This window comes from Chiloscyllium plagiosum, unplaced genomic scaffold (genome assembly GCF_037043375.1).
Source record: "Chiloscyllium plagiosum isolate Xiang-an unplaced genomic scaffold, Cpla_swu_hap1 HiC_scaffold_17, whole genome shotgun sequence".
Lineage (NCBI taxonomy): Eukaryota > Metazoa > Chordata > Chondrichthyes > Orectolobiformes > Hemiscylliidae > Chiloscyllium > Chiloscyllium plagiosum.
The window spans coordinates 33,850,504-33,878,034 of NW_028270155.1; the positions used below are offsets into that span (position 1 = coordinate 33,850,504).

The 27,531-nt window shown below is 38.1% G+C and overlaps 1 protein-coding gene across 1 annotated transcript; it reads left to right on the forward strand.

Moving 5' to 3' along the window:
* The first annotated feature begins 10,140 nt into the window (after positions 1 to 10,140).
* LOC122558345 (thyrotropin-releasing hormone receptor-like) lies at positions 10,141 to 26,559 on the forward strand. Its single transcript, XM_043706806.2, has 3 exons — positions 10,141 to 10,476; positions 11,518 to 12,409; positions 22,366 to 26,559. The coding sequence occupies exons 2-3, from the start codon at positions 11,612 to 11,614 to the stop codon at positions 22,786 to 22,788; spliced, it is 1,221 nt and encodes a 406-aa protein (XP_043562741.2). The 5' UTR covers positions 10,141 to 10,476; positions 11,518 to 11,611; the 3' UTR covers positions 22,789 to 26,559.
* Positions 26,560 to 27,531: the final 972 nt, after the last annotated feature.

A 27,531-nucleotide genomic window follows, 5' to 3' on the forward strand; every position in this document is an offset into this window, starting at 1 on the left:
GAACACCAAGATCTCTCTGCTCATCCACACTACCAAGAATCTTATCATTAATCTGTATTCCAGTTACTCCTTCCAAAGTGAATCACCTCACTTTTCCACATTAAAATCTATTTGCCAGCTCTCAGACCAGCTTTGCAGCTTATCTGTGTCCCTCTGTAACCTGCAGCATCCTTCTGCTCTATCTACAACTCCATCAACATTAGTGTCATCCACAAATTTACTAACCCATCCTTCTACACCCTCATCCAGATCATTTATAAAAATGACGAACAGCAGTGGCCCCAAACCAAATCCTTGTGGTACACCACTAGTAACTGAATGCCAGGATGAACATTTCCCATCAAAAACCACCCTCTGTCTTCTTACCGGTAGCCATTTTCTGAACCAAACCGCTAAATCACCCTCAATCCCATGCCTCTGTATTTTCTGTGACAGCCTACTGTGGGGCACCTTACCAAACACTTTACTGAAATCCATATACAACACGTCAACTGTTTTATCCTCATCCACCTGTTTGGTCACCTTCTCAAAGAGCTCAATAAGGTTTGTGACAACCCTTCACAAAACTGTGTTGACTATCCCTAATACCATTATTCCTTTCTAGATGATTATAAATCTTGTCTCTTATAACTCTTTCCAAAACTTTGTCACAACTGTAGTAAGGCTCACTGGTCTATAATTACTAGGGTTGTCTCTACACCCCTTCTTGAAAAAGGGGACAACATTTGCTATCCTCCATTCTTCTGGCACTATTTCTGTATACAATGACAACATAAAGATCAAAACCAAAGGCTCGGCAATCTCTTCTGTAGGTTTCCAGAAAATCTAATGATAAATCCCACCCGGCCCAGGGGACGATCTATTTTCACACTTCCCAGAATTGCTAACACCTTCTCCTTATGAACCTCAATCCCATCTAGTCTAGTAGTCTTATCTCAGTATTCTCCTCAACAACATTGTCTTTTTCCTGTGTGAACACTGACAAGAAAATTTCATTTTGTGCCTCTCCTATGTCTTTGGACACCACACACAATTTCCCACTACTGTCCTTGACTGGGCCTAATCTTACCCTAGTCATTCTTTTATCGCTGACCTAGCTATAGAAAGCTTTTGGGTTTTACTTGATCCTACCAGCCATAAATTTCTCATGTCCCCTCCCGGCTTTTCCTAGCTCGCTCTTTAGGTCCTTCCTGGCTACCTTGTAACACTCAAGCACCCTAACTGAGCCGTCACGTCTCATTTTTACATAAGCCTCCTTTTTCCTTTTGACAAGCGATTGAACTTCTTTGGTAAATCATGGTTCCCTCTCTCTCGACCACTTCCTCCCTGCCTGACAGGTACATACTTATCAAAGTCACGCAGTAGTTGTTCCTTGAAGCTCACATTTCAATTGTGCCCATCGCCTGCCTTTTCCTTTGCCTATGCATCCTAAATGTCACCTAATTGCATCAAATTTGCCTTTCCCCCTGTTATAACTCTTGCCCTGCAGTATATACCTAAACCTTTCCATTGCTAAAATAAATGTAATCGAATTGTGGTCACTATCACCAAAGTGCTCACCTACCTCCAAATCTAACACCTGGCCTGGTTCATTATCTCATACCAAATCCAATGTGGCCTCGCCTTTTGTTGGCCTAACCATATAATGTGTCAAGAAACCCTCGTGCTCACATTGGACAAAAACTGACCCATTTAAAGTACTCAAATTATCATGTTTCCATTCAATTTTTGGAAAGTTAAAGTAACATAATAACTACCCTGTTACTTTTACTCCTATCCAGAATTATCTTTACAATCCTTTCCTCTACATGTCTGGAACTTATTGGAGGCCTGTAGAAAACTCCCAACAGGATGACCTCTCCTTTCCTGTTTCTAACCTCAGCCCATACTGCCTCAGTAGACAAGCCCTCATCAAATGTCCTTTCTGCCACCGTAATACTGTCCTTGACCAACAATGTCACATTTCCCCCTCTTTTACCACCTTCTCTGTTCTTACTGAAATATCTAAATCCTGAAACCTGCAACAACCATTCCTGCCCTGCTCTATCCATGTCACTGAAATGACCACAACATCGAAGTCCTACGTACCAACCCATTCTGCAAGTTCAACCACCTTATTCTGGATACTCCTGCCGTTGAAGTAGACACACTTCAAACCCCCTTCCTGCCTGTCGGTACATTCCTGCGATCTTGAATCTTATTCACGATCTCATTACTCTCAACTTCCTGTACACTGGAGTTACAGTTTAGGTTCCTGTCTCCCTGCTGCATTAATTTAAACCGTCCCGAATAGCATTAGCAAATTTCCCCCCAAGATATTGGTACCCCTCTGATTCAGGTGTAGAACAATCCATTTGTAGAGGGTCCACCTACCCCAGAATTAACCCTAATTACCCAGGTATCTGCATCCTACCCTCCTGCACCATCCCTGTAGCCACATGTTCAACTATTCTCTCTCCCTATTCCTCGCCTTGCTAGCCCGTGGCTTGGGTAACAAACCAGAGATAACAACTCTGCTTATTCTAGCTCTAAGTTTTCACCCTAGCTCCCTGAATTTCTGCATTACATCCCCAACCCTTTTCCTACCCATGTCATTGGTGCCTACATGGACCATGACTTGGGGCTGCTCCCCCTCCCTCTTAAGGATCGCCAAAACACAACTGAGACATCACGGAACCTGGCAACATACAAATCGGAAGTCTGTCTCATTCCCACAGAATCTCCTATCTGTCCCCCTAACTATGGAGTCCCCAATGAATAATGCTCTACTCTTCTCCCCCTTCTCTTCTGAGCAACAGGGACAGACTCTGTGCCAGAGACCGGTACCCCATGGCTTACCCCTAGTAAGTCATTCCCCCCCAACAATATGCAAAATGGTATATTTGTTATTGAGGGGAAGGGCCACACGGTATCTCTGCACTGATTGCTTCTTACCCCTTCTAACAGTCACCCAAGTATCTTTATTTCTACGAGTAGCTACCTCCCTGTAGCTTGTATCCGTAACTGTCTCTGCCTCCCGAATGATCCTGAGTTCATCCAGTTCCAGCTCCAGTTCCCTAACACAGTCTTCAAGGAGCTGGAATTGGGTGCACTTCCTGCAGGTATACTCAGTTGGGACACTAATGGTGTCCCTCACCTCAAACATCCCACAGGAGGAACATTGCACTGCCTGGAGTGTCATCTCTGCTAACCTCCCTTATAAGAAACGAAAGCTTACCTGATTTGGGCTAGTGTTTCAGAGTTCACACAACCTCAGGATCTATTGGCCACAGAAGTTGTTTCATAACATGGCCAAACAAGCAGTAAAATAAGTGCTTCCTGTTCATCTAGATCCATGCAGTGCAGCAGTCTCTCATGTTAAATGACTCTGCCCATAGGTTCTTGCTGAGAGCAAGTGCCATTCTCTTTCAATGGACTATCACACAAACCGGCCATTCACTGAAAATAACAACTTATTGATGACCACAAATTTGAAGATGAATGATTTAATCATACATCCGAAAGGAAACCATGTGCCTATTTTTTATGATATTTTATCACAAGGTAAATGTATTCCAAAGGTTGGTTTGCAATGATTATAATTTAAACTGATACTTTTGTTTTTGCCCAGATGCCACGTTTCAAACAAAGTTGTCAATCCTAGGTGGTGTCCCTATATTGGTATTACTGCTTCTGTTCAGAAATGAATTGTTGAAGGTTATTTGAAGTCTACATCAGACCCAGTGGGATAGTAATATACGTAAATGTAAAATTCTGAGGAGTCCTATCGGAAGGTTTTTGTGAAACTTGAAAGGGTTCAGGAAAGATTTACAAGGATGTTGCCAGGGTTGGAGGGTTTGAGATTATAGGGAGAGGCTAAGTAGGCTGGGACTATTTTCCCAGGAGTGTCAGAGGCTGAGAGGTGACCTTATAGAGGTTTATAAAATCATCAGGGGCGTGGATAGGATAAATAGATAAGGTCTTTTTCCTGGGGTGGGGGAGTACTGAACTAGACGACATAGGTTTAGGGTTAGAGGGGAAAGATTTAAAAGAGACCTAAGGACCAACGTTTTCATGCAGAGTGCGATGTGTGAATGGAATGAGCTGCCAGGGGAAGAGGTGGAGGCTGGTGCAATTACAGCTTTTAAAAGGCATCTGCATCGGGCAGCACGGTGGCTCAGTGGTTAGCACTGCTGCCTCACAGGACCAGGGTCCCAGGTTCAATTCCAGCCTCGGGCGACTGTCTGTTGGAGTTTGCACATTCTCCCCGTGTCTGTGTGGGTTTCCTCTGGGTGCTCCGGTTTCCTCCCACAGTCACAAAGATGTGCAGGTCATGTGGATTGGCCTCCTAAATTACCCATAGTGTTAGGTGCATCAGTCAGAGGGAAATGTGTCTGGGTGGGTTACTCTTCGGAGGGTCGGTGTGGACTTGTTGGGCTGAAGGGCGTGTTTCCAGACTGTAGGTAATCTAATCAAAAATGAATAGGAAGGGTTTAGTTGGATACGGGCCAAGTGCTGGCAAATGGGATTGGATTAGGTTAGGATATCTGGTCGGCATGGACAAGATCAACTTGAAGAAACTAGTTCATGTCTCATATAAAATGCTGGAAATCTGAAATAAAAACAGCAAGTGCTGGAGAAACTCAGCAGTTCTGGCAGCATCTATAGAAACAGAAACAGAGTTAACACTTTGATTCTGGTACAGGTTCTGAAGTTCTGAATAACTCTGTTTCTCTCTCCACAGATGCTACCAGACCTGCTGAATTTCTCTAGCTCTTTCTGTGTATATTTTAAATAATATCTTACATTTGGTGTGTAACAGTTTTCTATTCAGAATTTAGCCTCCAGTCTGGTCCAGTTTTTGTATTTGGTACTGACTTCATGTGGTGTACAGCAATGTCACTTAGATATAAACATTGTTTCAAAATGCTTATAGGAAACAACAGCCCAGTACTCCGTAAGTGGAGTTTTATACTGGTTTGAGTGTTGTGAGCTGTAGTGACATTTGTGGCAGAATTAGACAAGAAATCCAACAAAACAGAAAACAACATCAGGAAACTCTCACTCCATTTTTATGCTTTTCACAAATAGGGTGGTGGGTTTCTCATTAGGCAGTGGTGAGTTGCCAATTGAGGGGGATTATTACTTGCCTTGTTGACTGCCCAACTTACCTCATTAATATTCAACTTTCTACCTTAAAAATGTGGTAGAGAAACTAATTGAGATAACTCAGTATGAAAACCAGAGCACATACCTAGTGAATTCAGTTTGCTACTTACTGTCAGAGTCGACATAAATCCCATTTCTGGTAGGTGGAACACCCCCACACCCAAAATATAGGCTCACACCCAACTCAGATAGGGCTCTTCCTGTTCACCTGGAACATATTGATTGGATATAATTTATTGCTTTTGGTGTGAATCACAGAGCATTTTGGTCATTTAGATAGGCACTGCTGTTTTATAATGTAATAATTAGCATGTTCTATAACATACAATTCATTCAAGCCATGCATGAAAAGATTTGATCTGCTTATGAAAATCGCCCTTTTTGCAGTGAACTTGAATTATACGTGTTGTAAGGCAGCCTGAATCATCATAATTACCACAGAAGTAACCAATCATTTTAGTTGTGATGTTGGTTTACTACCTACTCTTCTACTAATAATAAATTCATAGCATAATTACATGACAAGCAATATTATCTTTCTAGATTTGAGCAAAGGTAAATGCATATTTAACAAATATTGGGCATTGTAATGCTTTGTGATCTCAAGCAATCCATTTCAATCCAGTCTCTGTGTTCTTTGTTTAAAGACAGATCCTTGACTCATTGTTTGCTGAAGCTTTAAACTGAATGGTTTTCTTGGCATTTTCTTTCAGTTATAAGGGCAGGATAAGGAAACTGTTCCCAAGACTTGCTGAGCCAGAATAGAATCCAAACAGACACTAGCCATCCAGTCAATTGAGCTAACTAACACGTCCTCATGCAACCATCCTTCCAAATTCTGATATCTCTACAGCCCTGAATCAGAATTTTGAGAAACTGTTTTAGATTTCCAAAGCCAATAATTCATTATTCCCCGTCTAAGGTGCCTTTGCATATTAAATGGAAATTGCAATCTTACAATGGTCTTCAGCAACTCACAATCAATTACTATTCTTATGTTGATTATATTATTATTAATAATGTATGTGTGTACCAGGCCAACAAGTTAAGAATACTACCAGTAATGTTCATTGTTGAAATATAAACTTTGCCAATAATTATTGAATCAATTTTTTGCCATTATATATGGCCATATTTATATAAAATAAGGTAAGGTCAGTTTGTGCAGGCCTAGATGAGGTCCTAATCCTGCAGAGCCAATACCATGTTATCAAACTATCATATGTCTGACAGGTACTGAGGAGAGAAGACCATGAAGGAGGATGTCTTCAGAAAGATGTGCCATGTGCCAGAGAAACATTCTGGTCTTATTTCCCATGAAATGTTTTAGTACTTGTCCATAATAGCAGAAGCTGATAGATCATTGCATAATATTAAAGGTGGCATCTGAGTCCAATTTATTTTGTATAAAAGACCCCCTTCCCTTGATAAGTTTCACATTTCCAGGATCTGCCTCTTCTCTGCTCCCCCCTTTCCACTTCCCGCCCTGTTAATAACCTCTGAAAGACACTGTCGATTAGCCAAAGGAAAACAGTTCAATCATTGAAAAATACCAAACCACAGAGGGCTCAAGAGATTCCCTTGTATCCTGCTTTGAGGCCATGGTCATGCATTTTTCAAAATGTCTTTCAACTGTTGCAATGACTGGTCCAAATTCAGACATTCTCTATGTAATGACACATGCAAGTTATAAATTTATATGCAGCTATCTGAACCTTCATGAAATGTTGGTATGGAGCTACAGAGCTCATGCAGTACACTGAAATATCTTGCAATGTTCACTTAATTTATGCACAAAGATTAGCCATCTTTTCCATTTACCATCAATTCAAGGAGCACTTCAGAAAAGTGAAAAGTGTAGTACTAGTAGCAGATAATTTTTCTGCTTTCACTCTATAATACCAGTTCAATGGGGACCAGACCACAGGTGTTGCGCGGCTGAGGAGACTCGCTGCATTTATTTTTATCCATCTATTGTTTGATATGTACTGGCCACTGACTTTACAGCCAATGCAGTGAGAAGCTGTTGAGAATGTGTGCCAGTGAAGTGTGTTCTGCTCAGCATAAGGTCAGTAGGAAACAAGTCAACAGCTGTACAAATATTAACAGAAAAATAGATTTGATTTCAGAAGCAAATGTCTGTTGTCAGTTGTGGTCTGAGTATGTGAAGGAGTTTTGGAATAAGAGTGAATAACAATAAATTTGTAGGAGCTGCAAATAAAAAGTCCAATTCCAAAATGTAAGATTTGAAGAATAAAAAAAGTTAACAGAAAATAGGAAAGTTTAATTTTGAAATGGTTCAGCATAAGATATTTAACTCAATTATTTAATGTAATTATGTTACTTTTTGAAAATAATAAAATAACAAAAGATAAATCCTGGCTATAACCAGCAGATTGATTTAATTAAGTAGAGCTTAAAATGATAACCATCTGTTTTCAGACAATTAAAACTATTAACTTCCACACTATGAAAAGATTATCCAATCACTAACTTTCAGAGGTTATTCTTCTCTCCGCACTCTTTTTTTGAGACCTGTTCAAGGTTTTGGTTGAACTTCAATTTCCATAGGTTTCTGGTATTGTTGATTAAACTGTTAAAAAGAGCACCTTGCAAAAATTCAGTGTGAAAGTGTCCTCTGTAAGGGGACACACGTTACCATAATCTAACCAGTTCCGATGTGGATGTGCTGGTGTTGGACTGGGATGGACAAACTTAAAAATCACACAATACCATGTTATAGTCCTACATGTTTATTTGGAAACACCAACTTTCGGAGCACAGCTCCTTCATCAGGTGGTTGTGAAGCAGGACCATAAGACACAGAATTTATTTGCAAACGATCACAGTGTCATGCAAGTAAAATGATATATTTAACAAAGCTAGATTGTTGTTAAGTTTTTTAACTTTTAGAATGGGTTACAGGTTTTGGTTCATTAACATGTAAATCCTAGAACTTCTTTTAAGTCACGTTTTCAAGATAACAAGGTTTTATTTAAAAAAAGGTGACATCTTAGCTCAGACAATGCATTAAAGTTGTGAGGTCAGAGTCTGTCTGTATCCCAATCTTGAGTCTGACTGGTTCGATTTCCAAAGTGAATTTACAAAATATTACATGGATTGACTGTCTGCATTGACTGCCTATAAGTTGTGCATTTTTTGAGCAAAATAGAATGTATCTACAAATATAATTCTGCAAATGTAAATTCACCCCATAGACTTATATGTGTGTGCACATGCAGGATACAGAGAGAGAGAGAGAGAGAGAGTGTGTGCATGTGAGAGTGTGTGTGTGAATGCACATGAGAGAGTATGTGTTTGCATATATGCAAGCTTGGTAAAGTGTGTTTGCGAGTGTGATGGGGTATAAGCCTGTGAGAGGGTGTTGCGTGGGTGTGAGGAGTGTATGTGTGTGTGTATGACAGAGCGTGTGTGAATAGGTAAGAGCGTGTGTGTGTGTGTGTGTGAGAGAGTGTATAGTGCAGTAGGGTAACTTGTAGTGTGAATGCCAAGAGGCATGGTACATTGGCGAGACCAAGCAAACGCTACAATAAGATTAATGGACATAGCACAACAATCACCAGGCAGGGGTGTTCCCTCCCAGTCGGGGAACACTTCAGCGGTCAGGGACATTTGGCTTCGGATCTTCAAGTGACCATCCTCCAAAGTGGACTTCAGGACAGGCAACAATGCAAAGTGGCCAAGCAGAGGCTGATAGCCAACTTGGAACCCATGAGGACGGCCTCAACTGGGACCTTAGGTTCATTTCATATATTCTGTAACCCATTCTAAAAGATGAAAGACTTAACAACAATCTAGGTTTGTGAAATATATCATTTTACTTGTGTGACTCTGTAATCATTTGCTATAAATTCTGTGTCTTATGGTCCTGCTTCACAACCACCTGAAGAAGGAGCAGCGCTCTGAAAGTTAGTGCTTCCAAATAAACCTGTTGGACTATAACCTGGTGTTGTGTGATTTTTAACTCTAATCAGCTTTAATTGAACCAACCAGAGTCAATCATGCAATGAATGTTCTGCAGTGTCCTCTATTCATGGTCGACTTTGAGAATTTTCATGGACACTACATGGTCCCTCTTCAGGGTCAGTCAGATATAGTGAAGACCTTAAGAGAAAAATGGTCACCTTGAGCATTCCTCATCCAGGTCTGTGAATTGCTGTTGCATCAAGGCCGGGGAGGATACCTTTGCTCTGACTACCCTATCCATACCTGGTCATTCTTGATTGGGTTAGTATACATTGAGGGATTGTGTTGGGATTTACTTAGGTGTACAATATCATAGAAGCACACCAGAAAATCATAATTAGGACTATATGCATTGGAGAGTATTTTCTATGGAGGCCAAATTAGCTACTGAGTTATCAGAATTGAATCTTATAATTAATTACTCATATTAACAGAAAATCGGTTCTTAAGTTTAACATTTCTCTCAACCGTAGCTATCATCATGTAAGATACAATTCATCACAATATTGTAGAAAGCAGGCATAATATGTTGAGAGCTGAAAATAACACTCAGTAATCACAATAGTTAAATAGCTGAGAAATAATTAAACAGCAGAAATTCATGAACCAATAAAACCTTTCAAAATAAAACTAAAGTGTCTAGAACAAATACTGATTTATTAAATATTAAAATGTAGCTTTCTTATTTCTGTTATTTCAGTTATAATTATTTTATAAACTAATTACTGAATCAAATGACCAGAAAGTTCAATAAAGTAAAATAGTAGTTGAAGAAATTTATTGGTCTATGTACCTCCACAAAACAGGAGGAAAAAGGCAAAATAGCAGTTTTGAAAAGTTCAGCAGGTTTTCTATTTACTGAAAGCATGTATAATATGGCAATACCATCAAAGAATTTGCAAAAATACCTGCTAAAGTATATACATAATAATTTCCAACTAAATATTACATTGGGAAACACGTTGTAGAACAATTGCAAAAGGAAAAGAAAGACTTACTACCTACATTATCCTAAAGCAACATGTTTTGAAAATTGATGGGCATTTGATGACTAAATTGTTGAATTACGTGTAAGGATATAAGCAGTGTAACCATGGAAGCATATAAGCAGTGTAACTATGGTTACAGATATAAATTCAGATCAAAAGCATGTGACTAGTGGCTGATTGAAGGGGACTATATCAACCTGCCCTGATTGGGTTGCCTACAATATTGTAACAAATCTTCTACAGGGGGCTCTGCAGTCTTTCTCCATAAATCTTGCCTCATCAAGAATCAAGGATATACACACAAACCTTCTCAGAAAGCGAATGTTACCAATGCAGTGGATTTTACTTCAAGGTATGTTAATTACTTTGAAAATTATTATCTTTAGAGGAAGTACAAGTTTGAGAGAAGGAAACTAACATGAATTTTAAATTAAAAAACTCAAATGTTCATTGTAAAACTAAATTAATGACTGAGTAGTGACTATTTCAAAATGTTTGAAGTAAATGTATTTCAGAATTTGCAAATTAAAACTATGTTAATTATACTGATTACATTCCTTACCTGCTTAATTGAAATATTACCAGCATTCATTGTAAACTAAGAAGAAAGACAGCTACAAATAGGGGTATGGTTAATATTTTCAAATGTATTAGCATTTTCCCACAGCGTGTAAGGAAGTTGATAATCCGAGATGATGGATAGTTTTGGCTAATCTGTGTTAATTTGTTTCTGTTTTCAATATAATCCAATTAATGATTAATTATATGTAAGGTATGCATGTGTGATAGTATTCTAAAGTTATTTTGAATCAATAATTCACTTTGGATATTCAAAGTAATAGTTTATCAATATATTTAATTATATATTGTAAGAAGCTTAAATCAACAAATAATATTCAAGATCCTGGAATGGAAAGATTGTACCAAAAAAAATTATGGCATAAAACAGATGAATGGAAGAATAAGTTTGTAAATTTGAAGATGGTCCATATTAAATAGTAATGGAATAGATATCTTTATCACATGTTTAAGTACTTGATGAATGAAGTAGCATTTTGCAATAAAAAGAAAACTAATAAAATTATGTTTTCAAATAGATTCCAAAAGGACTATGTTTTGATAAATCCTTGAGAGTTAATAATTGTGCAGTTTCTTTTTAAATAAAAGCAATCTTTTGATATTTGTGAAGCAATTGATTTTCAAAATATTTTCAAGAAATTAAGCAGACGCTTTTCAAAAACTGGAATCTTTCAGTCTTCAAAGGTTAATTCACCAGACTGTATTCTTTGTCCCAAATAAGCAAACAATTTTGTTGTGGTGTGTGCATGTTAATAATGGAATTATGAATTGAATATATCAAGTATAAATAATGGCAATGGCTTATTTTTTACAGACTAATACCGTGTGAGGCCACAGAAGCATCATCGTTCAAGTTAAATCCTTTATCTCCTCTTAATTTGGGAGAAAAACAGACTTCGTTTTCCACTATGAAAAACATGAGTAGATATTTGACCCCCACTAACATCTCCCTAGCAAATTCTGCTTCTGCTGGGACTGACTTGATTTACAAATCCTTAGAATACAAGGCTGCCTCAGTGTTGTTGGTGTTGGCCATTTGTGGAACTGGAATCATCGGGAATATTATGGTGGTCCTGGTGGTCCTGACTGCCAGACACATGAGAACCCCAACCAACTGTTATCTTGTCAGTCTTGCTGTGGCTGACCTGATGGTCCTGGTGGCTGCAGGGTTACCCAATATTTCTGACAGTCTGATTGAGAAATGGATCTATGGGCATGTAGGATGCCTGGGTATTACCTACCTCCAATACTTGGGCATTAACGTGTCATCCTGTTCCATCACTGCATTCACTGTGGAAAGATACATTGCCATCTGCCATCCAATAAAAGCCCAGTCCATATGCACTGTCTCCAGAGCTAAGAAAATCTTAGCATTTCTATGGGCAGTTACATCCTTCTATTGCATGCTGTGGTTTTTCTTGGTGGATATCAACATCAATAGCAGACAGAATGCTCAGTGTGGCTACAAAGTCTCAAGGAACCTGTACTTACCTATTTACTTCATTGATTTCACCATCTTCTATGTGATTCCCCTGATTGTGGCCACTGTGCTCTATGGTCTGATTGGGCGGGTCCTTTTCCTCAGTCCTATTCCAAACCAAATTGAGACAGGAATGGAGCGTTGGAAGGAGCGGCCTGGGACAGAAAGTAGCAGTTCACAGTCTTCCAGTCGGACAAGCAAGGGGGGAGTCTCATCTAGAAAACAGGTAATGCTGTGTCTTGGGAAATGGGCAGAATACAGGGTTGATTGTTTTGTGTAGAAAAGCTAACTGAAATACTGTGGTTTTAGTGGTAATGATTCTGCTGAAGAAAGGGGAATGATGAAAGTAGACTGGATCTGAAGTGAAGAGAATAATCAGAAACTCAATGTTAAAAAATAAATAGCGTTCCCGAAGGAACAATTATGAGAGGATTTTCTTGCTTCAATAAATAATTAAAAAGACAGTAAGGAATGTTCTCCACCTGCACTCCTATTTTGCACTCACACCACACTTTCCTTAAGGAATGTTCTCCACCTGCACTCCTATTTTGCACTCACACCACACTTAAGCTGGTGGTGGTCTCTACGTTACACCTTATATCTAGGTCAACCTTGGCCTGTCTCCTTAGTACTTTGACTTAATTTGACCCTTTCCCTTAGTTCCAACCTCATAATTCTGATTTCCTAATAGTCTCCTAAGTATTTCACCTCTCAGCCTCTACTTTTTGTCTTTCGTGATTTCGATTTTCATCTCAACTCTTCTTGTTCTTTTATCTCTGAGCACGCTGCTCTCCTCCCCTGTATAAATCTTTCTCTACATACTTGTACACCCACCCACATTCATCACTACCGCCTTAATCTTGCCATTTGGTGTAGTCTCGCTCTTCTTACTATATTGATCACTGATAAGGTTATCTCTTATTCTCTTTCATCTTCAAAACCCACTTCCTTCTGTGTCAACCCCTGGAAAAACACTTTGGTAAATAGCTGTGATGCTGACACTCCTTTACATTGGTGAGACTGGATGACTGCTTTGTGGAACACTTCTACTCTGTTCATGGGAATGACCCTGACCTCCCAGTTGTTCACCATTTCAATTAACCATTTTGCTTTCATGGTAACATTCCTGTTCTGGGCCAGTTGCAATGTTTCAATGGTGAAGGGTTTATGCTGGAACTGTTGATTCTCCTGCTCCTTGGATTCTGCCTAACCTGCTGTGCTTTTCCAGCTCCACACTTTTCAACGTGTTTCAACAAAGCACAATGAAAGTTCGAGGAATGACATCTCAATTTCCACTTAGTGAACTTGTAGCCTTGAGGTCACAGTATTAAATTCCATAACTTCAAAACTGACTGAATGATGCCTTTTCTCCAATTTTCTTACATTCTCTTCCTATGCTCCTAACTCTCCCCACAGCTTTGTCTTGTTGGTGCCCGTTTACTTTGCTTAGTCGAGAAGACTCAGTCTCTCCCATTCACATTATCATTTACAACTATTTTATGTGATTTTATCTCTTTCTCCACCATTAACAACCTCTTTGTCTTTTGCACTGAACCCCTGCTTTTGTCAGAAGTACAAAAAGATAATTTCCTTTCAGTTCTCAAGAAGTGTCATATTGAACTCGAACCATTAACTCTGTTTCTCTCTCCACAGATCCTGCCAGACCTGCTGAGTTTCTCCATTATTGTCTGTGTTTGTTTCTGGTAATTAACTTATTTCCAACAACGAACAATTTCCAACTATTTAGCCCACGATTCATTGTAACATTTCTACAGCTTCTGATTTGCCACATCACATCCTCTCCACCAATCTAATTAAAACCCGCTCACCCCAGTCATTTTGACAATTTATTCTACTCAAGTTGCAGGAGTGTAGATCTGAACATCTTTAAAAGAGAACTGGTTTAGCAATCCTTTGTCAGATCTGGCTAGACCACATAAAATATAATCGGATCCTGGTCTCCAACAGTAAAACTGCTTCAGTTTCAAAGATCATGCAGGAATGAAATGAGAAATGTTCTTTCTTTTTTCATTACAATTGAACTCCTTGTACCACCCTTGCATGCCTCCTCTTCCCTCACTGAATGTGAGAGGCTCATGGATTCTTTTTTTCAGAAATGTGAAGATCTTCTGTTCAGCTACCTCTGCCATTCCTGTTTCTTTTCCTAATGAACTCAAATGCCTTGATCCAAGGACCCCTGTCTTTGATCTGCTCCAGAAACTATTGCCTAGCCACTGACTCCATTCCTTTCCACTGGAACTGTCCAAGGCTAAACTGGACCGTTAGCAAACGTAGTATCATATTTGATCCCAAGTTGCACTCCTGATCATTTATCTTCACCATCACTAAATCAGCCCATTTCTAAGTGCACAATATTGGCTGTCTCCACCTCTGCCTCAGTTCTTCGGTTGCGGAAATCCTCATTCATGCCTTTGGTATCTCTCTGTTTGACTATTCCAACATACTCCTGGACAACCTCCCATAGTCCAAAACTCCACAAATGTAAACTCTGCTGCCTGAGTCGTATATTCTAGCATGAGCCCCAGTGCACATGGACCTATTTTAACCCTGGTTATGCAACACACCAGTTTTAAAATTCTCATCTTTTGAAATCCATCCCTCAATGGAGTTCTTTTGAGGCACTGGTGGGTCTCACAGACTGGAGAGCTGATGAAACACCTCAGCTGCCTCTCCTAGCTGGGCCACTAAATCTAACACTAATTATTTATTGGTGAGGCCAGTCAGAAACCAGCAACTATTGTACGCACAAGCAACAGGGAGGAGGCTATGGCTGCTGCTAGGATTAACAACTAGGACTGTGGAGGACTCAGGAGAAAGGTAAGTGATTTGTTGGATACTTTGGGGGTGGTTTAAAAGCTTGGGAGTATATGGGAAGATGGGTGCAATAGGTTAGAAGAAAGGGTAGGGGAGTGTTGCTCAGTGGACAGCGTCTGTCTATTCCAATCCCTTAATCAGGCACTGATTTCCTTTCCTTGAGTGATGTCCCTCCCCACAAAGTGACAAGCTGCCAATGACAACAGGAATTGCTGGGGAAACGTAGCAGGTCTAGCAGCATCTGTGGGGGAGAAAGCAGAGTTCACGTTTTTACAACAAGCTGCTTAAATCAGTTTGAGCTGTTGGGCATGCTGCATGGCGACTGGACAGCTTACAACTGGGTTAGTCTCTCCAGTGGCAGCTTGAGACCCTTCTGTGGTCATTAATTGGGGACTGATTGGTCAACTATTGGTCTCTCCATCTCAGACCTAATTCAGATGGAGGTTTGCATATGCAACCTGCTCATTTCATTAAGTGCCCTACTCTTCTCTAAGCATGTCCCCTCCAGGAGCAGAAGAATCTGCACACTATCTGTTATGATCTCATCCAGTCCTATAACATTGCAAGATATCTTTGCTCCTCAAATTCTGGAGCCTTATACATCACTGATTTTAATCACTTTACCATTGGTGACTGTGCCTTTAGCTGCTGAGACCCTGGGATATTATTTATCTGTTCCTTTTTAGCCTCCTTTAAGATGTCCCTTAATACTTAACTCTTTGATCAGTCTTTTGATCACGTGCCTGAATATCTAGTTTGGTTCAAATTCTGTTTGTAACTTGCTTGAGAATTGCTTTGGGATATTTTATTATATTATAGGTACTATATTAATGCAGTTGGTTGTTTTCATCAATCTGAAATATTTCATTCTGTGTTTGGATTTTAGCCATTCATTGCATATGAATTTATATCCTTTGATGTCAGCCACTCTCCAAATTAACAAGAGCTAAAAAAAAGTTTCCTTTATTCATTATGTGTAAAATTCAAAGTTTACGAGTGGATTTTAGTGCCTACCAAAACATGGTTGGTGCTACTGTGAAATTAAATGCTTCTCACCTGTGCATTGAGGTCAAAAGCCAGGTGAGGAATAGTTTTCTTAAAAACCTCAAGAATGCAACCAGTTTCTGTTTGACTCACATTGGTGGGTCTTTTGCCTTTCTGACAGGTCAAACACTACTATAGCATCTGAACCCATGGGGCATTTGGTCATTTGAGCATTCTTTAACATTGAATAAATAAAGTCTGACCTTTGAGCTCAACTACGTCTTCCACAGGATCACAATGTCTCTCAATTCCCTTTGCATTCAAAAGTTCATTGATCTATCTTGAATACTTTCAATGATTGAACATCCAAAGATTGCTAGAGTAGAGAATTCCAAAGATTTACAGCCCATTAAGTAAAAAAGATTGTCCTCAACCTAACCCTAAAATGGCTGACTCTTATCCTGAGGTTGTGATACCTGGTTTAAACACCTAAGCAAAGAGAAATATCCTTTTGGCAACTTGTAGGTTATGCAACAGAATAATTTTATATATTTCAATCGTATCACCCATTTTTCTGTACAAATCTAGAGAATATAGGCCTTGTCCACTCAATATTTTGACATTGCATGATCATTTCACCCCAGGAATCATTTACCCCTTACTTAACACTGCATTTCTTGCATTTCCTCTGAGGGAAACATACCTATGCTGAGATAGGGAGACTAAGACTATATGCAGTTCCCCAAGTTTTAGCATTCAGGCACTATAAAAGTGCAGTATCAGATTTTTTATTCTTATACTCTAATCCCTTCATCATAAACACTCCGGCACAGTGGCCCAGTGGTTAGCACTGCTGCCTCACAGCGCCGGAGACCCGGGTTCAATTCCCGCCTCAGGCGACTGACTGTGTGGAGTTTGCACGTTCTCCCCGTGTCTGCGTGGGTTTCCTCCGGGTGCTCCGGTTTCCTCCCACAGTCCAAAGATGTGCAGGTCAGGTGAATTGGCCATACTAAATTGCCCGCAGTGTTAAGTAAGGGGTAAATGTAGGGGTGGGTTTCGCTTCGGCGGGTCGGTGTGGACTTGTTGGGCCGAAGGGCCTGTTTCCACACTGTAATCTAATCTAATCTAAACACTAATGTGCTTCCTAATTGTTTGTTATTTGTTAATTTACTGGATTAAGATACATGTATACATAGATCTGTCGAAATGTCAACATTTCTCTTGCTCTGACAATTTGGTAAATATTCTGCTGTGCTATTTTTTTCCTTGAAGCTGCAATGTTTCGACATTATATTCCATTAATCACATCCTTATCACTAGCATACTGTCCATACATTTTGCAGTTTCCTCATAGTTTACTTGCCCTCATTACTTAGCAAATTATACTCACCTGATGAATGTACATTGTAAATTGCTGAGGCCCAAGAACTGATTGTTGCTATATCCCATTGTTACACCCTGCCAAGCCACAAACAACTTGTTTATTGCTATCCTCTGGTTCCTGTTTGTTCACCAATCCTTAATCAATGCTAATATAATACATGCAATCCCATGAGTCTTATTTTTGGGTAATGACCTGTCATGTATTACGTTAATGAATGCATTTGAAGATTCAAATGTGTTACATCTAATGGTTCCTGTTATTTATCCTACTAATTACAAATTCAAAAAGCTCTAACAAGATTGTCAGATGCAATTTCCCTTTCATGCCATTACTCTCAGACTTTGGTCAATATAATTTTCTAAGTGGCCTTTTATCACATTCTAACATGAGCTCCCATTTTCCTACTACTGATATCAAGCTAACTGGTTTGCAGTTCCCATTTATCATTCTTTTTCTTGAACATTTGAAACTTTCCAATTCATAGGGACTGTTCCAGAATTTAGGAAAGAACACCATCAACCAAGCGACTGTTAGCTCTTTTAGAACTATGGTTTCTGTTGGGAGTGAGGTCCAGGGGATTTGCTGATTTTTAGTCCTATTAATGCTTCTATTTATATTTCTATTATAATGTTAATCCTCTTCCCTTCCTCATTTTACTGCAATTCTGGAGGAGACATTAAACTGAGGCCCTGTCAGTCTCTATAGTGAAAAATCCAATGGCACTGTTTAGGGAAGAGCAGCAGAATTCTTGTCCCTCAGTGAAACCTACCAAAAACAGGTTTTCATTTTCATTTATCATTTTTAGGATCTTGGTATGTATAATTATTTATGTATTGCCACATAACAATAATGACATCTTCAAAATAAATGTATACTTAAGTCACATGTTTATCTGATTAGGTATTACTGATTGATAGTTTGACAGAATTGGGCTGTGGGTCCTATACCTCCACCAGAAAAGGCACACAAAATATTATAGTAACTTTGTCAGTGCTCCCATTACTATCATAAGGCAGGTTACTGAGTCAGAAATAAGGGAGTATGGCCTTTGTTATGGTTCCAGCTGATGTGATTACTGGACAAGTCTGATCCCAGAATGAAATATGGCTTGATAGACCATTTTTAAAAAAATTGATGAGGTGAGTCTTTTGCTGAAATACAAGCACACAATGCGGAAGATTTGATTTTTAACCATGAAACCAAAATTTCTTACACAAAATGACAAAGAAAAAATAGAAGCTATTAAAATTTTAAAAATGTATGGTGGGTGTTGCTGGCTAGCTCAGCACTTGATACTGATCCCTAATTGTTCATGAAACAAATGGCTTGCTGGGTTAGTTAAGATGCGACCACATCGCTGTGGATCTGGCGTCATATGTAGGCCAGACCAGGTAAGGAAGAACAACTTTCTTCCCTAAAGCATATTAGTGAACTAGATGGGTTTTTACAACAATCAACAATAGCTACATAAGTATTATTATGTTTGCTTTAAATTTCTGAATTTTGTTAATTCAACTTTCACTATTCATGTTAGTTGGCTTCAAACCTATGTGCCTACAGCACTAGCCAGGTTTTCTCGGTTACTAGTCCAGTGACAATGTCATGATGTTCTTAAATATGACCCAATTTGACAGGTGTTGAAACACAGCGTATTGACTTTGTAGTAGTCAATCTAGAATCTTTGTGACCCATCTGATTTTGTCACTGTCACAATAGGCAAACTCCAGCAACAATGAATCATTTCAGTGACATGGTGGCTCGGTGGTTAGCACTGCTGCCTCACAGCATCAGGGATCCAGGTTCAATTCTAGCCTCAGGCGAGTGTCTGTGTGGAGTTTGCACATTCTCCCTGTGTCTGCGTGGGTTTCATCCCTCAGTCCAAAGATGTGCAGGTTAGGTGAATTGGACATGCTAAATTGTACATAGTGTTAGGTACATTAGTCAGGGGTAAATATGGGGAATGGATCTGGGTGGGTTACTCCCTTGTCGAGCCCAAGGCCCTGTTTCCATACTGTAGGGAATCTAATCTAATCATTCTCACAATGATATATACTCATCTTTCGCAAAAGCTAAACTCTGCTTATTGAGTCTTTATAGGTAACATTTAACATATTAACATCACAAACTACCAAAACCTGCTTTTCCTGGCTTGTTTCCATAAATTGATTTATGATTCTGTATTAGTCTTCATAAGTCACTTTATTGGCTATCTGGAAGATACAAAATATTCTATTAACCTTTTAAGCAGTTCCATATTATCCAATTCAATTGCAGGAGGGTCAAGTTTTGAATTTTCAATTTCTGATTCATTCTTCACTTGTTCCAATATTTCTATTTCAGTCCTTACATCGTTCACAGCTGTAAGTACACTCTTCTCCTGGCTATCTCAGTCATAAGCTGAAAATGTGTTGCTGGAATAATATCCTGATGAAGGGCTTTTGCCTGAAACGTCGATTTCGCTGCTCCTTGGATGCTGCCTGAACTGCTGTGCTCTTCCAGCACCACTAATCTGGAATAATATCTCAGTCTCAGTCATAATATTTCTAACATTTTAACTTGACACAATCATTGATTCTTTCTCCTGCCTGGATTACTCACTATGAAACTACATCTTTGAGCTTCTTTTTGATTTGAATCTTGTTTCTAATGATTCCCCAGAGACAGTTAACAATATTAATGCATTGTCTGCAACAAGATTTCAAACTTTATCATTTTACTTACTATAATTTTCATTGTTTATTGAGAAAACCCTTCAATTTCTTTATAACTAACTCACATGTTTTAGTAAGTTTCTCTCTGAAATTTGAAACATAGTCTGGAGGCATAGTTTTGAGCTTTGGTTTATCAATTTTTCTTCAGTTTTAATTTAAATGGTCCTCTCACCTCATGTCCATATATAAGTCCAAAAATGATTAAGCCTTGTGAACTCATTAGGAGCATCCCTAATGGCAAATAATAACAAATAAATTCTTTTATTCCAATTAAAAGGACATTCTTGATGATAAGCTTTACCATGCTGTTCAAAATTTGATGCCATCGTTCCAAATGCACCTTGAGATTGTGTATGATATCAGAGAATGTAAATTGTTTTATTCCTAAACTAGTAATAATTATTTTTATATTATGATGTAAAAATTCAACATTGATCTGATTCCATTTCTTTGGGTAATTCATATCGTATTAAAAATTGAATTAACTTTTCCACTACCGATTTTACAGTAAATTCTGTATATTTGACTTCATGTTGCTTTCACTTTCTGGTGTTGAGGTTCTGATAGCCTTTTCCTTGAGTATTCATACAACTGAGCTTAGAATTTCCCAGTTTCAAGTAACCCCTTTAGGAGTCTAACCAAACACTTCTAGTCTGGAACTTTCAAACTAAACCCTTACACTGACATAATAGTTTTAAAGTAACTAATAGTTACTTAGTTTTAAAGTAATAGTTTTAAAGTAACTGTTTCACACATCCAAATTCAGTCAGGGCATCTGCAAACTGAAACCAAAAAGTTTCCAAGCTATGGGTGTTTTCCTTAAGAAAAACAAAAGTCAATTCCTGATCTTTCTAAATGAAAGCAGTCTAACGCTCTTTAATGTTTATTCTATATACTTATAAAGCTCTCCTAATGCAAACAAATTCCTGATCACATTTCAAGAACTATCACTCTTATACTTACAAAATAACAAGGTTCATGGCATTCTGACAAGTTAATCATTAAACCTGGTCACACACACACAGACCAAAACCCATATGCCACTTATTCAAATCTGAACTCTAAAATAATTGATATTAAAATATATACAAGTCACACACATTACATCACACTAAATATGAACTAAAAAAGTGTTATTTGATAGCACTGTTGATGACCCCTTCCATTGCTTTATTAAAGATTATTTATTGAGAATAGACTGAAGGTCTGTTAATTGGTTTGATTGGATTTGTGCTGTTTTCTATGTGCAAGGCATACCTGGGCAATTTCTCTATACTGAGACAGCTTGGCTAGGAGCATGGCAAATTCTGGAGGACACATTTTCAGTAATATTGCTCGAATGCTGTCAGAGCCCATCACCTTTGCTATGTCCAGTACCTCCTGCTGTTGCTTGATATCACATGGAGTGAATCAAATTAGCTGAAAACTAATATCTGTCATATTGGGCCCCTCTGGAGGAGGCCAAATGGATCATCATTTGGCACTTCTGGCTGAAGATTGTTGTAAGTGCTTCAGCAATATCATTTTCAAATATGCAATGTTATATAGATTTCTTGGGAGCAGATAATGATACAATGAACAAATTTTTTTCCCTTGATGTCCCCATTGCACTATGAACAGAGCTTTTGATGTATAGAGTGCAGTACAACCAAAATTTCAGAAAACCTGAAATGTGTGTTGTATCATACTGATATAGGAAGATGGAAATGTGTGTAATTCTTATAGAAGCCAAATGTAATGATGGAAGTCTGTAAATATGTTGCTTATTTGTCTCCTTAGACTGGGATCACAGCTTGGCTTGAGATTTGGTAGAAAGTGGAAGAGAAAAATGTTATTAAAAATGTGAAGTTTTCTTTAATCATGTACATTGTGTTACAGCATGGTGTAAATCCCTCTGCTAATTTAAACGTGACACACAGAGAAGCTCACCTCACGGCTCACCTCACGCTGTAACCTGTTAAATTTCGAGAGGCAAAGAACTATCCCAGAGGTCACTATTTAAAGTAAAAATTAACAATTTCATTCTTTAAGTCCAACAGAGAACATTAAAACAACAGCTATTTACAATTCCTTTCTCTTAAACCTATCTTTTACCCCCCCAGTCTACAATACTGGTCCAATTTTAAAAAAAACTTTTTTAAAATTTTAATTAAAAGGTTTCTCAATGATCTAGCAATTTTAAATAAACTAAATTCTTGAAGGAAAATACATTTTATTCAAGATCACTACAAAGTCTTAATACAATGTACGGATTTTGCTTCTCTACAGGTCACTAAGATGTTGGCTGTGGTAGTCATTCTATTTGCTTTACTTTGGATGCCATACAGAACAATAGTAGTGGTCAATTCCTTCATAGACAAGCAATATGAAAATGCTTGGTTCCTTTTATTCTGCAGACTGTGTGTGTATGCCAACAGTGCTATCAATCCTGTCATTTATAATCTGATGTCCCAGAAATTCAGATCTGCTTTCAAAAAATTGTGCAATTGTAGCCGAGATGACATACAGCAGCGTCCCTTGTACACAACTCCTCTTAACTACAGTGTGGTGCGAACTCCAATCACTGGGAGCCCTGAAGTCAATGGCAAGCAACAAGGGGAAAAGCAGACACAGCAGGAGGAAGCCAGCAACATCAAAACAGAAGGAGGTAAATCTTCATCAAAAGAACAGATGTATTTTAGTGTTGTTTAGAATTAGACCTTTATTTAAAATGCTTTGGATCAAAAATATAACAGTAAATTAGGGAATCATTTTCTTTGGCTATCAATATGTGGAGCATTTATGTGATATAAGTAATGCCCACAAAAACACTTTATTCAGCTGACCACTGTACTCTTCTTGATAAATACAAATCATCAGGCGTAATCTCAATTCCTAAGAGGTCTTGCAGTATTCAGCACAAACCATAACCACCATGGCTGTGAACATTTGCAGTCCTTTGTTCATTCAGGTACTGACCAACTGGGACCCTGTGTTCTTGACCCTGTTAGTCATTCTGGGCTCAATGGAGATTAAGCCCACCACTAAAAAATCCTGTCAGGTGCCTGCACTATTAGGGATACTACAACCTGGAAATGCCAATCATTTCAGTGGAAACCCACTGCTTTTGGAACAAGAGGAAGTGATACCTAGAGACATTTCTATGTTTTCCATCAACTTCATAGAGAAAGTGGTCAATTCAATACATAAGATTCCAAATTTCTAAGCGTCCAGATTATATCTTCAGTCTGATTTACTTGCTGGTCAATTCCATAAGCTCATACCTCTTCCCATTGGGTGCACTGGATACATTAGCTGGTTGGAGGATCCTCTGGTCACGATGGTGGAGTAAACAATCCCTGAACATTTCCCCCTCCCATCCGTCCCTGATTATGCCTCCTTTGATTCAGGCAGTGTGTTATGACACAGAGAGGTCTGGCGAAATTGATGGGAAGGACCTGGACATAAAATATTTAGTGTGTACTTCACTAGCACAGCACACAACTTAAATCAGAGGGTTCAAGGTTCACCCCAAACTGCCGCATACCTCATTTCAATAATCAGATCAAGCCGCTGGTGCCTCTACAGGAAGTACACTCATTTCAGAAACTTACTGTTCATCCTTAGGGATAATGCCACTCCTTGGGAGGTCAGCCAAGGCTGACAGGAGTCAGCGAGAGACAGTCAACAGCCAGTGATGGTGTTGCACATACACTTTTCTAAACATTGAACAAACATTTTTAGTGGTTGGACCACACTCATGCCCGGAAAACATGCTGTACTTAGGACAGTTGGCTTTCCATTTGGAGTCCTAAAGCAACGTTCTCAAGGCTGATACATTGTCAATCACTTTTCCAGTTTCCTTAGAAGCAAGCTGTAACTCTGAAAAATGGTCATTTGGGTCACCAAGCTCCATCATGAGCTTGAAATCAAACCCCAATGAGCTCTTTACACAGTTTTCTTAATTATGGAAAGTCATAAAGGAAAGCTTCCTCAATTCACTATACAGAGAATAGAATTAATTTTATGGATGTGGAGCACACTGGGTCAGAGACTTAAGCCACAAAACAGATTATTAACAAACCCAATTTAAAATGAGCCACATTTTGCAATCAATATTAATTCAAAAATTGCCTTGGTCTTATTAAAGCTCTGATTTTTATGTTCATGAGGCCATTGTTGTATTTGCAGTGGCGACTTGATGGTGTGGCTGCTTTGTCGGTTGACAGTTAGGAACTGTTTGTATGTTCTCTCCTAGAATAGACAGTGTAGAGGGTTAGGACACAGATTTGATCCATATTGTCACTTGGTTCTCTATCACAGCCATTTTGTGATGGGAAGTCTGTGAGACAATAGTGTTACCAATAATTTTACAAAGAAAAGTGAACAATCAGTTAGTTTAGTTTAACTTTAAAGAAAACTAGGAAAAATTCACTGGCACTTTCATGGCAATTAGAAGTGTATAGAGCAGAACCATGAGAAAAGGGCCTGTGGACTTTTGTTAAAAAGGAGCTTCTAAACTTCTCAATACAAACATTGAGTTTACCATGCATAATTTCTGCTTAAATATATTTCTCACTGGATCTTTATTTGAATATTATTGTTATCTTTGAAATTCTTGCTCAATTTAAAAATAGATTATTTTATATTACTATTTTCATAAATACATTTGCAATTCATGCTGGATTACTTGTATCAAGATTTCGAGATTACTCTAGCTTGTGAATAAACTTGTTTTCTCAATATCTTTAGTTGTTTTCCTCAATCTCTCAGCTGATTGCTGATGCTGTGTGCATGCTATCTGTTCCTATAATCTGTTTTATTTTGTTTCTGTACTAAAATACAAGTTTAATTTTAATTGTTCATCTGTATTCAACTCGATTATTAAGGCTATTTCATAGCTTGTCAAATGACTTGAACTTTATCGTATATCTATAGACATGTTTCAGATAGCAATTTGTTTAGATGTTGGCTACTCAGAAATTTCCTTCTGTATTATTTTATAATCAAATTTAGTTGAAACAGTAGTACCTATGTATTTCAGTGGTGTAAATTGTTAAATATATTAAGTAATCTTAAAAGTAATGTCAATTTACATTGCCATACTGTTGTAGACATTAACAGAAGATATTCATGTATGCGGTATAAATTGATTGTCAGCTCAGTTACATGCATGCATACATTCTGGCAGAAAAACATAATAACGTTGCATGCTAAATAGTGTTTGTTATGAAGTTGTTTAAAATAAATCACAGATAAATAATTTTTGATATATGATATAGTCTTACTGTGTGAAAAGTTTCTGCAAATTTTATTTGTCCAATAATGTGATGCTTAAAGCCCTGATATTATACTGCTGTATATATTGAGTCTAGACTGACCTATCAGCTCAACACGGAATAGCTTAATCCTATGTCTCTGGCTCTTTCAGAGAGCAGCTGAAGGCAGAAGTACAATGCAGTACAAGTACTGTTGAAATTATCTATCTAGGCTGCATCTAGCAGTTTAACATGGCCTTTAGTACTGGCATTAATATAATTGTGGCTGTGAGATGTTTCTTGATTTTTGCAGTTGCCAGTTGAAGAAGGAAGCACAAAAGGAGACTGCATACAATTTAGTGCATGATAGGATAGATTGGATAAATAGGTTTTACAGAATTAAGAAGCTTAATAATAAAACAGTATAGATTTGCTTATCCATTGTTTATCCCACCAGCAAGTGAACAGGCTGTAAATCTAAAAACCTTATTTTATATGTTTAATTTTGATGGCATAAAACAGTCATTAACCTTAAAAAAAATCATGTATAGCATGCTGAGATACTTTAATCTCACGCTTTCATTTTCCTGTCACAAAGGCCCCTTGCTCATATATGGCTGTCTTTAACCCAAAAGTCAGGTAGCTTAAGTTTCTACATTTATTTGCAGCACTCCTTGATCACTGATAATAAGCTGAGATGAACATCTTAATTATTCCTGCCGAAAAATCAGAATATTAGTGCTTTAGAATACAAGTTAAACTGATGAGCTGCCGAGAACTGCTTATGAATGAATTCTTTCAGGATTGAAGCTAATAATTAATAATTTATTTTTCAATTTATTCTAGAAGCAGCCTAGACACATTTTGGTAGGGCAGCAATCACAAATGAATTAACTGTAGTGAAGCTTTGCATTTTTTGTGTGAATGTCATTTTTTAAAAAAATGAATTTTGCATAATTTGTAAGTATTTTGCTTTTTTCTACAACTTGATTCTGTAAACCAGTGTTAATTATGGAGCAGATATGTTATTTGCCAGCATACTCTCTCACCTTGCTGTAGTTTTCAGAATATTTAACAGATGTTTTAACAGCCGTATATTCTCCTATGTATTATTGATTGGCAATGATTTTATGATACCACTGTAATGTAATACGAATGTCATGTTTGAATATTGCCAAGGAAGATGTCTTTCGTTACTTGGCTGGAAAAGATTAAAATGAAACCATGAAAATGTTGTTTGTCCTGATGACTTTAATTTTGTTTAATTTCCACTATTCTTCAGGAATGCAAATGGAAAGGTCTACATTTGATTCCAGCATCCAATGTTTAGCTTGAACAGATTTCCAATCCTAATTCCTAAATTATGTTTGTTGCAAGGAAGTAAGACATGCATTTACAAAGCACCTTTCGCATTTCAGGATATCCCAAAGCACTACACAGCCAATTAATTATTTTTGAAGTGTCACTGCTGTTGTAATACAGGAAACAAAGCAGCTAATTTGCAGCTAAAAAAATTCCGTGCCTTTCCACTGGTGCTAGCTGGTTCAATTGCCATTTGTGAAATAGGCTCAACTGAGATGGCTGACCAGAGACAAAAATGAAGGTGTATCAAAAATGGAGGGTTGAAAGGTCTGTCAACATTCACTGAGATATGAACCAAATTCTACAGATAAATGTAAAGTCCTCCTTACCCACCTGTAACACCACTCATCCCATCCTCCACTTCATTCAGACCTTCTTTGACTCCTTCATCCCCATCGTCCTCACTCCCCAACCATTTCACCTTTGTCATCCAGCTCACCCCCTTTACTGTCAATTCTAGTCACCACTTTAAAATGATAATTCACATGTTTATAATGACACGTGGAAGTCTTTGAAAAGTTCAGAAATATCTTAAACAAACATTACTTTGTTAATGACTTAGAAAATGATAATACTCTTAGAAAATTATAAACCTATCAAAATAACCAAGCTCACACCACACCCTTTGTTGTCTGAACAAACTGCAGTGTTTGAAGACAGCCAAAAGCTCAAATAGCTGAACAAATGGCTGAGACATTCTTTAAAATATAAATGAAAGTCATGGGAGAAGTTTCAACAATAAGCTATTAATCTCACATTTGGCTATCATTTCCATATTGTACCACAAGATAGGATGATCTATCTGAATGCATATCAAGGCTTATGGAGTTTTATT